The 15,816-nt window shown below is 44.6% G+C and overlaps 1 protein-coding gene and 1 long non-coding RNA gene across 4 annotated transcripts in view; one reads left to right on the forward strand and one right to left on the reverse strand.

Moving 5' to 3' along the window:
- PCDH10 (protocadherin 10) overlaps window positions 1–7,776 on the reverse strand; it is a 62,172-nt gene extending 54,396 nt beyond the window's left edge. For all 3 annotated transcript variants that reach the window (XM_040473950.1, XM_040473967.1, XM_040473957.1), the window contains exons 1-3: window positions 4,212–7,776; window positions 2,579–2,637; window positions 1,919–2,025 (exon numbers count right to left, since the gene is read on the reverse strand). In XM_040473950.1, the coding sequence (XP_040329884.1) occupies window positions 1,919–2,025; window positions 2,579–2,637; window positions 4,212–6,842 (2,797 nt within the window). In that variant the 5' untranslated portion in view covers window positions 6,843–7,776. The remainder of the gene's footprint in view (window positions 1–1,918; window positions 2,026–2,578; window positions 2,638–4,211) is intronic.
- Window positions 7,777–8,968: 1,192 nt separating this feature from the next.
- Window positions 8,969–14,271, forward strand: LOC121027562 (uncharacterized). Its single transcript, XR_005788806.1, has 3 exons — window positions 8,969–9,349; window positions 9,778–9,855; window positions 14,063–14,271. It is a non-coding gene; the product is annotated as an uncharacterized LOC121027562 (long non-coding RNA).
- The last annotated feature ends 1,545 nt before the right edge of the window (window positions 14,272–15,816 follow it).

The following is a 15,816-nucleotide window of genomic DNA, read 5'->3' on the forward strand; positions in this document are numbered from 1 at the left end:
ATTCGTTTCTCTTTCTTTGGTTAGGTTATTATGGCTCATTATGTCTGAGGGACTAAACTAATTGAAATGTTCATTGAGATTGGAGTGCTACAGAAAAACAACAACAACAACAACAACAACAACAAAACAAAGCAGAGGGTGGGGGAGTGGGAAAAGAATAAAATGCACCCAAGGAAACATGCACCAGATACTCTGTTTTAATATTAAACATTTTGTTTTAAAAGTTTAAAAAAGGCTAACTTAAATTAGAAACTCTGGAAAAAGAACAGGAATGAGCAATTCTACATGTACAGCTTTTTAAAGATAACAATAAATCATATGCCATATATAGGCCAAAAATGAAAGGGACTTTGTACTCAAATATAAACTTCTGGCAAGATCTGGTTTGTTGTCAGGTTCCCAGACACTAAATAGATGCTCTGTTCACTTAGCGTGAAGGCCCGCAAGGGGCAGGGACCTCCGGGGATTCTTGGCAGTTCTCAAGTCTCATTAGGTCTGCATATTAATGACTTGCAGCAATATAAAGAGACCCTTGAGCAGCCTTTCCCCCCCTCCTCCTGCCTGTGTTTCCCAAGGCTAAGTCAGCCTCAGACACAGCACACATTGGCCAAGTGGGAGGCTTGCAGTAACCACTGCTGCCAGGCGACCGTGGGGTGTGGGCTGCCCTTTGACACACTGCCTCAGCACGGTTTAGAGGTCCACCGAGTGTGTTAAGGAATGTGTGCTCTCTAGGACCAATATTACCTTGAGAATCAGGACTCTCTCACTCTAGGGTTACATCGTTAACCAAAATGGATCTCAAAAGCATGTGACCAGAGTTGAATCCAGAGATGGCCCAATGATGGACATTTTTACAAGTCACAAAAGTTAATTCATTCGCCTTTCCATTTCTTTTCGCATGTCAGAAAACCACAAACCTCAAAAAAGAAAAATTAAAAAAAAAAACAAAACAGAAAACAATCACCCTACCCTTCTTGGTTGAAAGGCCAACGAGGTGGAAAATCCAACCTCATTTAATCCAACCTCAAATATGAAATCATTTTCATCATTGTAAGGTACATATTTTATCTTTAAAGTGTCTTCTTTAAGTATTAGTAAGCAGAGTTATTGGCATCCTATAAAACTTAACAGTTAAATTTATATAGACAAAAGTAAAGCAAATAAAGCAAATAAACAATGTAAAACATCTGTGTCACATTGCAACCCCATCAGTGACTATCATTAAGCTCGTATACAAATACACACAGGGTTCAACTTTTGACAGGTCATGGGCCTTATTGAAAATATGAGGAAATCTAGGATGCTCGAGAAAATACACATTATCAAATGTTTCCTAATGTCCTGAAGCCTAAGAACCCAGCATTGGAAACCCTGCTTTCAGGCTATTCATGACTTTTCATCACCATTCCTTCTACCATTCAATACTCAGCGGCTTACAAAATGCACTGCTCTCAAAAGCAAGAAATTTGGATTCTAGTTCCCAATCATCCAATTATTCTCTTGTGACTTTGTACAGTTCAATCAATTTCATTCATCTTCAGCTACCTCATCCATAAACAAGTCTAATAATACCTTAATTGACTAAAGACTGAGGACTGGACCAGGTGAGAAATCTATAGCTCTTTGTATGCAATACAATTACACTAAAGAACATTACATAAGGAAGAAATAGCTCATATTCTAACATATTTCACAATACATCTCTAGCTTTACCTCTCTGAAGGAACGTCAAATTTTTATAATCCTTTTTGAATATACGCTTATCAACATAACATGACACCATTTTTTCTGTGGATTTACCAACATTAAACCTACAGAAAATTACCTAGGACATCATTCTTTCTAGATTTATTTAAAACAACAACAACAACAACAACAAAAACCATAAAAGTCAGCATTGCTCTTTGAACACACTTACCAGCTGACTGGCCGCGGTTGGTGGCATCGTGATCACTATCTCCTTGTTCACTGTCTCCATGACCACTGTCCTTAGAGCTTACTATGTCAGCTTCCTGGAATGCAGAACTAGAAGTACAAAAACGTGAATATTAGAATAAAAAAGGTGAAGAAACACAGAAAACATTCTTCTGCCACCACATGGTCAACAATGGTGCTGCAGATTCATAGACCTCTCAGTTGCCTTTATTTCTGCATAAAGCTGGTTTTCATCACCTTAAACTTAGCTCTTTAAAACTGAGCATAGCAGGTGGTTGAGCCCTTAAGGTGTATCTAGTTTAGCCATTTTCTATGATTAGAGTTATGTATATGTTTATATGATTTTCATAAAAGAGAGTATCCACCTGGAACAGTTAGGGAGACTATCAGAAGCAGCGTAGGCGTGTAAATTGATAAGATATTCAAATATATTCAGTAAGTTGTATATAAATGAAATATGCCCAGATTTTAATGTATTGTCTAGGAACCCCAACATAATCAGCATGTATGTTCTGCCTTAACTGGAAATGCTTTATACATTTTATATTTTAATATTGAATAACACCCCTAATTCCTAATTTTAGTAGGTTCTAAATTGTCCACACACCAAGGTAGGAAAAAAAAAAAAAAAAAGAGTCCATACCTGTTAACTCGGCGAGGTCTGTCAACTAGATAGCTGAGCTCTGCTCGCTGGTGTTTAGTCTAGAAAAAAAATAAATAAATCAAGAGCATTTGAATGCTAAGGGTTTAACTAACAGTCCTTTTTTTGAGGTAAGGAACTGAGTCTAGTTTAAGTAATTGTGTGCATTTTTATGAATTTTCAAGCTATTCTAAGACCTCACCCTAGTGACTGCTGGGTAAGGGGTGGGGGGATATGCAGAGACACTCAATCTAGACTTTCAGTAAAGGTTAAAAAAAAAAAATTCCAAAAATAAAAAGCCAATTTTAAACATGTGTATGTGTGTTTTTAAGGAGAGAATGCAAATGACCTCATAGCTAGGGCTCATAAACTATTGTCCCTAATAGAGTCAACCTAGGTAAACTCTACAGTCTTTCTTTCAGTGGCCTAAAACAGTGTTTAGGTGCATACTGGTTGACACAAGAAAAACAGCACGCTCAATAAGCAAAAAGTTTGGATATTTTATGGAATTATTTTGTTGTTTATTTTCAAAATGTGCTTAAGATACAAATGAACTGTACAAATATTCATGAAAGTCAATTAATAATATCTAAGACTCAAATAAAATAACCTGCCAAGAAAGGAATTCATAAAGCCCCCCCCCCCATTCTTTCCCCCTCCAAACGCCCTCTGCATTCTCCTCCCCCCACCTCCGGCATCCACACACCTTTTCCGGTCCAAACTTTCTAGTACATAAATCAACCCTGTTCTCCCCCTCCCTCCCACCTTCCAACTTTGCCACTTCTCCATCTTTTAAATAGAAATCGGAATCGACAAGCCAAATTCTTTGAGGAAGAAAGCCAACAGTGGTGATTTATCAAGAACAGTGGCAAGAGGTGATTATTAGTTAAGAGATATATTTAAGGTAACAATTGTTTAAGCCTTTCTTTAGTTTACGCTTACAGGGGTTTGTGCCAAAGTAACTTCATTCAAATTCACACTGTGTGGGCCTTGGGTTTCAAGAGCGTCTGTAAATGCTGTCCAGAGCAGAACTGAAGGCTTTTCTGCAACCCGAGTTCAGGGGACAAGGATCTGATAAGTTATTCGCTAAAACATGCATTCGAGTTTAGACGACTGTGCAAAGTTAAACAATCTATAGCTTACTTTTACACGCGACTGAAAGCATCCATAAACAAAGCAAACAGCATTAACTTTATTAACGCCTGGGACAAACGCAAAGAGAAAAAGACCTTTGCTGGTGCCAGAAAGTCCCTCCATCACATTTCCCTCGGTCCCCCTCCTACTTTTCCCTTTACCCTCAGAAAACTGAGAAGGGAAAGGACTGAGAAGGGGTTAGGATTTTAAAGGAACGATGCCCGAGGGAAGAAGGAAGGTCCAAGGTGGCAAAGCACCAAGGGGAGGAAATGAAAGTAAATGTGGAGGGGTGGAGCGCAGAAAATTAGGGACAACACGAAGTTTAGGTTACATACGAAGGGGTGGGATAGCCTCCCCCGCCCAATTCCTGCCCCCACAAAGATACAAAGAAGTTAATATCCTAAATATAAATACAGAGTGCACCAGAGATACAAGGGCCGGGCTAGAGGAGGCTTTCAGATGGAGGAGATGAGAGATGGTGGTCCTTTCGCTTCAGCCTTACCTCGTTGGACAAAATGCTTCCGTTGGAGATGATGTCGGGCTGCTGGTCTGTGTAGCCGGTGACGATGGCCCCGCAGGGGTTGTGCTCAGTGTCCGTACTCCGCGATGGGCTGCAGGGCTTAAGGAACATCAGGTCGGTCTTGGCGGACTCAGGGGTCAGGCAGACCTGGTAGCAGTAATTCTGGTTGTGGTGGTGGGAGCCAAAGCCCCCGGACTCCTCCACCGGCACTTGGGCCGGGTTACTGGGTACGTTGGAGCTTTGCACAAGCATGATGTCCGACTTGCTGAGTTTTTTCTTGCGCGCCCGGGCTTGGCGGCCGCAGCAGGTCGAGCCCCCACCGCCACAGCAGCAGCAGCAGAGGCAGCAGTCACTGGCCAGACAGGTGTAGATGTTCAGCTTCTTCTCTTTTTGGCAACGCACGGCAAGCACGATCATGGCTAGCAGGAATATGAAAGACACCGAGCCCAGCGCAATGATGAGGATGAGGGTGAGGTCCAGCGAGGTCTCCGCGCCGCCGGAGCGGCTGGGGCGCTGATGCTCCCCTGACCCCCCGCTACCGCCCCCGCCCCCTCCCTGGGGCTCCACGGCTCCATCCACCAGCTGCACCACCAGTGTGGCAGTGGAGGACAGGGGCGGCTGCCCGTGGTCGCGCACCTCGATCACCAGCTCGTAAGGCCGCTGGGGGTCGCGCTTGGCCGGCACCCGGCGCGCGGTGCGGAGTTCCCCGGTGCGCCAGTCCATGCGGAAGAGGTTCATTTCGTTGCCCCGCACAATGCTGTAGGTGAGCCGGGCGTTCTCGCCGTCGTCTGCGTCCACTGCGGCCACGCGGGTCAGCAGGTAGCCTGGCTCCGCCGACCGGGGCAGCACCTCCCGCGCTGGAGTCCCGTTGCGCCCAGGCAGGGGCGCCACGATGGCAGGGGCGTTGTCGTTCTGGTCCACGATGAGGATGTTGACGGTGGCGTTACCGGCCAGAGCCTGGGGGCTGCCGGCGTCCCGAGCTTCCACCTGGAAGCTGAAGTCCTTGAGCTGCTCGTAATCGAAGGAGCGCAGGGCGTACAAGTAGCCGTTCTCAGAGTTGATGGACACGTAAGTGAAGACGCTCATGCCCTGGATCTGGCACTCGAGGATAGAGTAGGCTAGCTGGGCGTTGGCGCCCTCGTCGCGGTCTGTGGCGCTTACCGCGTAGATATAGGCGCCGGGCACGTTGTTCTCGGTCACATACACGTCGTAGACCGGCTGGCTAAACCGCGGTGCGTTGTCGTTCACATCTGACACTTGCACCTGGATCGACTTACTGGTGGAGAGCGCCGGCTCGCCCCGGTCCCGAGCCACAACGGTCAGGGTGTAGGAGTCCCCGGCCTCTCGGTCCAGGGGGGCTTCGGTCACGATCGTATAGTAGTTCTTGAAGGAAGACTTGAGGCGGAACGGCACATCCCCCAGCAGCTCGCACTGCACCTGCCCATTCTCCTCGGAGTCGCGGTCGGTCACGCTGAACAGGGCCACCACGGTCCCGGGCGCCGCGCCCTCGCTCACCGCCTCCTTCACCGTGCTGAAGCTGATCTCCGGAGCGTTGTCGTTAGCATCCAGTACTCGCACAAGCACCTTGCAGTGCGCGGGCACCGCGTTGGGGCCCAGGTCCTTGGCTTGTACGTACACTTGGTACACCGGGCTCTCTTCATAGTCTAGCTCTCCGCTCACCTCCAGCCGGCCAGTGCGCGGGGAGAGTCCAAAGAGCTCCCGCGCCCGGGGCGAAATGTGGCTGCTGAAGGAATACACGACTTCGCCATTCTGGCCCTCATCTGGGTCTGTGGCGTTGAGCTGGATTACGAGCGTGCCCGGCGGCGAGTTCTCTGGTAGAGACACAGTGTAGACGGGTTGGTCGAAGGCGGGGACGTTGTCGTTGGAGTCCAGCACTCGGATGGTGAGTAGGGCAGTGCCGGTGCGCTGCTGTTGGGGGGGCAGGCCCCCTCCCCCGCCGCCTCCCCCTCCTTCTCCTCCTCCTCCCCCTCCTCCCCCGTCCACCGCGGTCAGCACGTAGCGGTGCACCGCTTGCTGCTCTCGGTCCAGCGGCTTCTCCAGCACCAGCTCGGCGAATCGGTTGCCATCCCCCTGGGTCTGCACGTCCAGGGAGAAGTAGCTGTTGGGGGTGATCTCGTAGTCGCGCAAGGAGTTGGTGCCCACGTCTGGGTCGAATGCGCTCTCCAGCGGGAAGCGGGTGCCCGGCGTGGCGCTCTCAGAGATCTCCACAGTCAGGTCCGGCTCCGGGAAGGAGGGGGGGTTGTCATTGATGTCCAGCACTTCGATCTCCACACGGAAGAGCTCGAGGGGGTTCTCCAGGAAGACCTCCAGGTGCAGGACGCAGGACGGGCTCTGCTTGCAGATTTGCTCGCGGTCGATCTTCTCGTTCACGTACAGCACCCCGGTCTCCAGGTTGAGGTCCAAGTAAGGGGTCCGCGAGTTGGGCACCGTTTGAAACCTGCGAGCTGAAAGTTTTGTAATGTCCAAGCCCAGATCTTCAGCGATATTCCCCACGAAAGTGCCATGTTCCTGCTCCTCCTGCACTGTGTAGTGAAGCTGGGAAAAGACTCCTTCCACCATCCAGAGCAAGGCAAAGAATAATAGCACAATCATCTCCAAAGGGAAAGGAAGCAGCTTCCCGCAGCCAGTCAGCCACCCAATCACCTCCCCCACCACCACAGAAAAAAAAAAAAAATCTTAAAAAAAAAACCCAAAAAACAAATAAAAGTGCGCTGTGTGTGGGGCTCCTGTGGCTTTCTGTCCTGAAAAATCTTATTCCTCTTGCTTCATTTTAGGGCTTCCCCCAACTCAGCCTCATTTTTCAATCTTAGCGCAGGAAGGGTGACAGGCGTCCCCTTTCCTCATCGGTAATCTTCCCACTGACCAATTAATAAAATAATAATACAATAGTCAGCGTCCTTTATTCCGACAGTCTTGGCGCAACGCGGCGCTGGCAAATCCCAAGGAGGAAATTTCGATATTTCAAGACTGTCCTCGGTTTGTCTTCTTGCTGATGGGAGGAGAAGGAGGAGGAGGAAAAGAAGGAGGGGGAGGAGGAGGAGGAGGAGGTGGTGGTGGTGGCGGTGGTGGTGATGGTGATGGTGGAGGAAGATGAGGAGGAGGAAGATGAAGAGGAAGAGGAGAAGGAAGAGGAGACGCTGCTGGCACCGCTGAACATGCCTCAATGTCAACGGCTGGCAAATGCAAAAGGGCTTAAAAACAGCAAGAGAATTTTTTGCCGGAAAAACATAGAACGGCTCTGCAGCATAAAACTTTCATTCTCTTCATTTCTCCGGATGGATGTTCTTCTTGGCATTTTCTCCTCTTTCGTTTTATTTGTATTTTTTGGCTCTCATAGTTTTGTCTTTCTCTGTCCTCATCTCCAGCATCATTTGCCTCTCTAGAAGTGTGATGAGCGGCTTCTTTCCTGCTGTTTTCTTCCCAAGCCTCTTTCCCTCTAACCTGTCTCTCTTCCTTCCAGTCTTTCCCTCCTCCTGCTTCAGTCCTAGAGACTGTGATCTCGGCTGGCAGTTTCTGAGCTCCGAGCGCTCCGCTTTTCTGTTTTTGCGCAGCGCCCTCATTCTGCCAACCAATCGCTGAGGAGCACCACCCACCGAGCCACCGCTGACTGGCAGATCTGGCTGTCAATCATGAGCGTCACTCGGCAGCCGGGAGGGGCGGGATGGAACCCGCGTTCGGGCGGGCTGCCGGGGTGAGTGTGAGTGTGAGAGTGAGAACAGCCCGGCAGGTCCCGAGGCGCTGGCTGGGGACTCTGCCGCGGAAAGTTCCCAGTCCCCAGCCGCAGGTAATGGAGAGGGAATAGAGAGGTTCCCCTGTTTGCATCAGCAAATGCGAAAACATAATAGCAACAGCAGCGGTATCCTCTCCCAGGAGCGGGGTTTCCAATGACGCTAACATTCTTTTTCCTTTAAGGTGTTTTCCTTTACTACCGATAGTGGAAATAAATCACCGAGAAGGGGAAAAGTTGCAGAGGGGCCGCTAACTGACAGGGGTTACCTAACGAAGGGGCTCTGGCCGAGACTGCCTGTACGATTTTAAAAAAGGGATATAACATGGGTTGTGTCAAACTAAGCGGGAGGGTCTATCGGGGCTGGATGCAGCGGAGTGAGGCAGTTGGGGCGTGGGGCGGAGGTGGGTCCTGAAAAGCCGAGGAATTCACGCCGGGAGATGTGGGCTGGCAGCTACTGTAGATGTGCAGACGCGTTAGACGTGCCTCTGCCCTTCTTCAGTGTATATCCGTAACATTCTTACCAAACAGATTATCTCCCCTGGGGACCTAGTTAGGGCTACGAGCGCTTTGATCAATGACTGAGGAATTCCATTTGAGCACTACCTGCAAGCACGCCAGCCTAACGCCCGACTCGCTGGCAACCGAGCGCCGCTGGGCGCTGTAAGGCGCCTCGGATATCCCTGCGCCTCGCCCTGCCAAGTGCTTCGCTGCAGCGGCGCGCACGGGCTATTTTCTGCTTTTTGTGACATTTGGAGATCCCCTTCCCCGCCCCCATTATAGACCCGGGCAGCGATTCTTGCCCAGTTTGGGGCAAGACCGCTAGGTGAAAACGGCGGGGCTGCTGAGAACATGCGCAGGGGTGGGGGTGGGTAGGCGGGCAGGGGCTGAGCACATGCGGGGCCCGAGTCTGTGCCCCTGCGGTTATCAGCGAAGGCGCTCGCACACTGACGGCGCTCGCATCCATCCTCCCCCATGCCCGAGCACAGGTCTGTGAAAGCCCCAGCGGAGTCCCGAACCCCCCACCCGGATCTCGAAGGATGCGCTTGACGAACTCTGAGGGCCCACTGCCGTGGCGCGGGGGCAAAGCAGAGCATGCATGCATCCACTTCTTGTGAAGTTAAAATACAGCGCGAACTCTTGTTAGAGAGTGGAATGAATGTCCATTCTCCGAGAAAAAAGATTTTTTAAAGCATGCTTTTATACTAATTAATGGGCTGTACGGGGGTTGTTTATTCACTAAAGCTGCCCCAGTTTAGTCTTCTTATGCCACAATATGGGACGATCCCTCGCGGCTTCCTGGTAATGAATGACCCGAGGGTAACACCAACACAACCTTCGAGAAAAGGCGGACCATTTCCCCAAGCCCGAGGTACGTTTTCATCTCTTCGTGATAGGGAATTAAGCAGAGCAAGTGTCCACGGGCGTGATTGCAGACGGAGGCATGCCTCTGTGAGTCCCGAGAGTGCGTGTCTACTGCCCTGACCCCCCCCCATCCGCCACCACCCCCCTCCGCCCCGGGCTCTTTCATGGAGATGGGTCGTGCCTTTGAGCGGTTGGGAGGAAAGGATGCCAGCAAAAATGGCTAATCCTTTTTCAGCTGCAGTAAATTGACTACTGGCCATAGCCAAGAGAAAACCGCTGCAGTTAAAATGATTTTAGCATCACGTCTACTGCTGAGAATGGAATGGCAGTTTATAAAAACGACCTGTGGATCAATGAAAAGGAGATTATAGTATATCTGAATATTAATAACGGCATTGCATCTGTACTTTCCACCCTTCCCCCCTTTTTCTTTAGATCTGCAGGACTGAAATGAAATATTTTGAGCTCTTCTAGCTGACTCATCAGAATCCTGGAGCATTTTTTAAAATGACGGTAATTTTCTAATGTTTTCATTTATACATATGGAAACACTTGTGTGTGCGCGCGCGTGTGCACGCGTGTTTGCGTGTGAGAGACATGTGGCTGAATGACAATGCAGATCTGAAACTGTTTGGGGAAGAGGGTTTGTGTTTTCAAAACGTAGATGAAGTTTGGGCGGACTTGAGGCGTTCTCTGAGAGCCAAAGAGCTTCCAGAGGTGGAGATGAGAACGTGGAGAGATGGCCAGATTTGCCTGTAAATAATCACTACATCCACTGTAACACTTGAGCTGCTTTTTTTTTTCTTTCTTTCTTTTTTTTTTTGGAGCTGTTGTGTTTGAGCCGGGAACTCTCTCGCAAACGTGGGTTACAGGCGTCTCCTAGCGGCGAAAGCAGCATAGGGCAAGCCAGAGAATTTTGCTTTGGAGCTCCCATTCCGCAGGGTTCGCCTGTTGGGGGCTCTGCAGCATTTCTTGGGTCACAGAGGCCTGTGTCCGCGCAAGCGACGCCGGCCCGGGCCCTCTAGAGGTCTCGCCTCTCGAACTTCTAGTCTCTAAGGCTCCCCTGGACACTCAGGGTGACAGCGGGGTCTTCTGCTAGGGGGAACAGACCCGAGCCCGGCCTTGTCTTCCTTCTAGGTAGCTCCAGCCAAAGACAACTGCCAGAGCATTTTGTTCCGAACAAGATTCAGATACTGGCATTAATAGCCTTTTCCGCTTCTTTATCCTGGAACCATAAAACAGCCCCACCCCGTCACCCACAAAACAACAGCCTTTTAAAAATGCCTCTTAATTCCTTTTTCTTTTACGTGTCCTTCGGTGGACCCCAGAATTTAGTGAAGCCATGATTAAGTAAATAAGAGCCTCGGTGGTGGGGTTCACGACCTCTTTGAAGTGCGGAACATCGTGTAATAAACCGCATCCCTCTATCCCCCTTCCCCCATTACTGGACCCGGAAGGGAGCAGTGATACCTATGGAGCACCTCCCTACCCCTACCTCCAACACCTTCTCCAGGGGAGCCAACCGTCTGGGCTAAAACAAATTGCATCCTAAATCAGAGTGGGAAAGCAGTAATTATTATTTCGAGAGGTGTATCAAAATCAATTTTCATAAAAGTCCTGGTTGGTGTATGAGAGTGATAATGCACATTCGTGTGTTTCATTGGCCTCTAAGTGCAGCAGAAATTGGGGGGTGCAAAGGATCCCACAAATGCTTTTTATATACATAGTTAGAAACTTTGAAACTAGGTAACAGGGTTGCTTTCTTTCTTACCCTTTTGTGGAAAAAGCGGGAGGGAAACAAGTTTGTTAACCAGCGGTTGGATAAATGAGTGTTTGCAGTGATTTAACTTGACTTGAAAGCAATTTGTTTCTAAATCCTCTTATTATTGCAGTGTGCCCAGAGCTTTGAGAGAAGATTTTTTTTTTAAAGAAATGAAAGAAAAAAAATTTAAATTGTCAATAAGAAGTCTTTCAAACACCAGACCTGGCCAGGATTGAGGTAGATGGTTCCTGGCATTTGCCATTCGCAGCAAGGAGAGTGCAGAGAGCAATCACAAAGGACCTGGACTGCGTTGCATCTCTTATGGCTATGAAATAGGTTTATTTGTGGAAGTGCAACCTAACTTTAGAGGTGGAAAGTTTTGGAGCCAAAGCCAGGGACGCTGATATTTTTGTTCATCTAGTTATAGAGACAATGTTGACTAAGTTTCTAGAAAAGATTGATAGCATATTGTACGCATTTAGGTAACTCCTTAGTTACTGTGTTGTAATGCTCTCAACTCAACAGAGAACAAACTAATACATATTTTGGGGACTGGGAATACTAGATATTCCATTAAAGCATTACTTGATATTCAAAGTAGAAATGTTCTTCTCCATTTTGTTTAACCTCGTTAATATTGGTACGGCTTCACATTTCAGTGTCTTTTCAGTTATCAGTCAGGGCCAGCATTTTGTTAAACTCTAAACAGTGAATTAAAAGCACTGATGAGCTGAAGCAGCCCTCTAATGCAAAATGACAAATTGCACTTAAGCAATACATGAAGAAGAAAATGATTTATGGATTTTTACAATGGTCTGAGCAAATGAAAGCAACATGAATTATACATCCTAATGCTCACGATATCATTTTCTAATAATACTGTTTCAGTTCAGATGCTACACTCTCATCCTTTCTATAAGAGATATTGATCAATAAGAGGTCCAGGAATATTTTTAAATTAGGCAATGGTGTCCGATATGGGTTCCAGATAGATATTTTTTCCCCGAGTGTGGGTGGTGAACATTTAACATACTAACATTCTGGTCAGTTCCTTCACATACTGTATCACTGAGTGATAAATAGTCTTTGGGAAACTAATGTTTTGTTCCACACCTTCTTTCAGAATGCAAATAAATAGATCTAATTTAGAATGACAATCCTTATTATGTCATGACCTCTTTCTCTGAAAATCAAAGTGTGTAATCTCATCTTACCTTTTTCTGTCATTGCTTTGGATATTGAAAAATCTGATTTCTCAAAAATGTCTCTTATCTTCTTCATCTCTGTTTCATCCTATTTTTCCAGAACATTGTTTACTTCCTTAGTGTGTTAAAGACACACCTTTAGTAAATTAGTAAAAAGGTCATATGCCTTAGTTTTATTTTGGCCTTAGTAGACAGAATAGTTCTTTTGGCCATCTTAAATTACAGGAAAAAAAAAATCAATCAGATAAAATTTTATGTGATGCTTGTTTTTTGAATCTGGAAAAAAAAAAATCTAGTTACCTCTATGTTATGATGGGTGACTGCTCCCAGCACTTTTATTTAACCATTTGTGTCTTATGTAAGTATTTTAGCGTGTGGGTAGAATTTTAAGAGAAGATAGTATCTTTGCTGTATTACACATTTAACCTCAGGAAACTTCTAATTACCCAGAGGCCTCTACAGTCACATTGTTAGGACTAATCTTAATTGTCCAGGTAGAAAAAGAAAAAGAAGAAGAAAAAAATGAATCACAGCTTCTGCTTTTGATAGCATTCATATCACTCTTACTGAAAGTTTCCTGAAATCAATGATATTATTAGGATTGTGAGTAAGAACTACAAGACATCACATTTAAAAAGCAAGCTGTTTTGCTAACATGAATGCCGTGTGGGTTTTACTGATGGGGTCCAGAGGAAGAAATGAAGGTTTGAACATTTAGATCGGTTCAGAACAATTTCAAAAATTAATTGCAAGCCCTGATTAAGTTTGTCTGAGTAAGAAAAAAGGTATCTAGAATTCTGTGTTTTTTCTTCACCAGTGTGTTTGCTTCTTATCTGACAGTGATACAGTCAGCATAATGCTAGTGTTTATTTGGCAAGTATAAATTGTTTTCTTAAGGGGAAGCCCCTTGAGTTTATAAATACAGAATGAGATTATCCAAATTTTGATAATCCACAAGCATCCACATTGATAATCCACAAACCACAGCATTATTTTCTGAAGAGTTTGAAAATGTTATTGGAGACAGTCACCATGCAAAGAATATCAAACATAACTTGAGAATTATGTTAGTAATTAGTAATTGGAATTATAATAGTAAACAGAACAAATAGATACTTCAATGAAAAAATTATCTATCTCAGTTTGACTGGCTAGTTAGTGTAATTTTTTGTGTTAGAAACTTGATTTTCATGATGCCTCATTTAAATGGGCCTGGGAACACTATACTGTAATATTCTTTATTTTATTACAGTTTTGATTTTTTTTAAGTGAAACTGGATAATTAACTTTAAAGAGCCAATGTATTCCAAGCATTCTTACGTAAGTTAGCATAACCTCCCATATCTAAAGATATTATCATTTCAATATCATAGGTAAAGATAGTAAGGATGTTCAGAATTTAAGTAACTCACCAAATCAATACAAAACTCAAATCCAGACCTCTTGATGCTAATGTTGAAGCTCATCTTTCTACAACACGATGTTTCTCTAGTTCGAGTTAGATTTACTTAAAAAGTAAAAAAAAAAAAAAAAAAAAAGAACTAATTTAGAAGTGGGGTTCATTCAGATTCTGTACTGACAAGAATACAGCTTTCATCATAGTCAAATGGCTAGTACATCATTGAATTGAGCCATGGAAATGTATTTAAGGAGGTGTTTTGTGTGTGTGCATGTGGGGTGGGGGCACAGGGCATTGTCAGGAAACCGAAACTTGAATATGTTTCGTTTTTTTTTTTTTTTTTTTTTTTACTAGAGTGAATAGACTATAAGCAGCCATCTCTTTCTCATGCAGTCCAGCCTGAAATGGAAATTGTAGGTTTTAATGATTGAAAATGGAAATTGATAGAACACACGTGCCCAAGAGAAATGCATCTCCGGTTCCTTCAGTCCTGAAAGATAGGATGTTGATCAGCGGTCCCAGAAGCATTGCCTTGATTTCTCAGAGTTTGTTAAAAGCTGGGGCGGGGGGGGGGGGGCCCCGAGTGTAATCACTTTATACAGTGCAAATATCTGTGTTTATTTTGTATATATTTCTGGTCTTTAAAAGGGAAATTCTGTTTCAACTATCATTTGATACTAACTTCTTCAATGTTGCTCAGAAAAGATTGTTTTAATTTGAAATTTCAAAGTTAAACAAATTTATCTGACCATCTTGTGCCGGCAGAAAATGGAAAGAAACAACTTTAAAATGCTCTTCAACGCAGAAAGAAATAATCAAAGGAAGATGATTTGGAATCTTACATACCTACTGCAAGTAAAATATGTATTATTATTTTGATAATAAGTACTGACAGAGGAACAATATTGCGTTTCTTTTAGAAGGGTACTTGGTAATTCAGGGTATGTGTATTGGATGCCCTACAGGGTAGGTTCTATATGTGACTCATTTCTAAAGGCACCCAACTATGGCAGACAATGATACAGTAAATTATGAAGAACATAAACTTGAGAATTAAGCCAAATTGGGCTCAAATCCCTGCTTCTCAAAATATGTGAACTTGGGCACACTACTTAACTTCTTTGAAACTCTGTCAAAGTGTGTCAAACATGCTGAACATCTGTTAAAATATGATGATATATTGACCTTGTTGAGTCATTGTGAGGCTTACCTGAAATGTTATATGTAAAATTCTTGGCCTGTAGTAGACTCTCAGTCAGTGTTAAATATTTTGATAGCCAGATGTTTTGAATGAGGTATCCTGAAATAAGATAATTATGGAGAATAATTGGCATTGATTTTCCTAGTGGTTTTATTTCCTTCATGAAACACAAACTAAAGAATTTACTTTGAGGTGCAAAAACAGTTTAACATTGTTCCTATTTTATGGAAATTATAATATAATTTTGAAGAATTGGATGCAAATAATGAATGAAGAAGACTAAACTAACAAAATTTTAATTAGGCACCAAGACATAAAAATCAATAATGACCTTTATTTCATAATCATGTTTTATATTGAAACTTTTATTTACTTTTTTCCAGGTAAGTTTACATTTTCTATAAGCTTTAATTTATATGATAATACTATATGTAGATAGATTTTTAAAATCATCTTGATAAGAACATGGCTCTTTCATTGCAAAAATATTTTTCTTCTATATTTGTCGCAATTTTAGGATTAAAGTACTCTTATTTGATAGATTCGCTTATCTTTCTTCCAGTTCCTTGATGTAAAGCCTTAATACCTTCTACTCTATCCATGCCGTTGAGTACTAGAATTCTCAAAATTAAAACAAATTAGTGAAAATCAGTGACTGAAAATAGAATGAGTTTATTAGAATGACCAATTCTGAGTGTCAAGCCTCAATTGTATTTGACTTTCTCTTTAGCATTCTCCTCCTTGCAATTTCTCTGCCTAGTTTTGCTGTTAGTATTCTCTTCAGTAGCTTCTTATAAGTTTAGAAGCAAAAGCATGCACTGGTGCTGTTATGATAGGAGCACAGCCACAGGAATACTGAAATAATAGGAAAAAAAAATGTAGGGGGAGCCTGGGTGGCTCAGTCGGT

Source organism: Herpailurus yagouaroundi, unplaced genomic scaffold (genome assembly GCF_014898765.1).
Source record: "Herpailurus yagouaroundi ecotype Mexico unplaced genomic scaffold, PumYag 28, whole genome shotgun sequence".
NCBI lineage: Eukaryota > Metazoa > Chordata > Mammalia > Carnivora > Felidae > Herpailurus > Herpailurus yagouaroundi.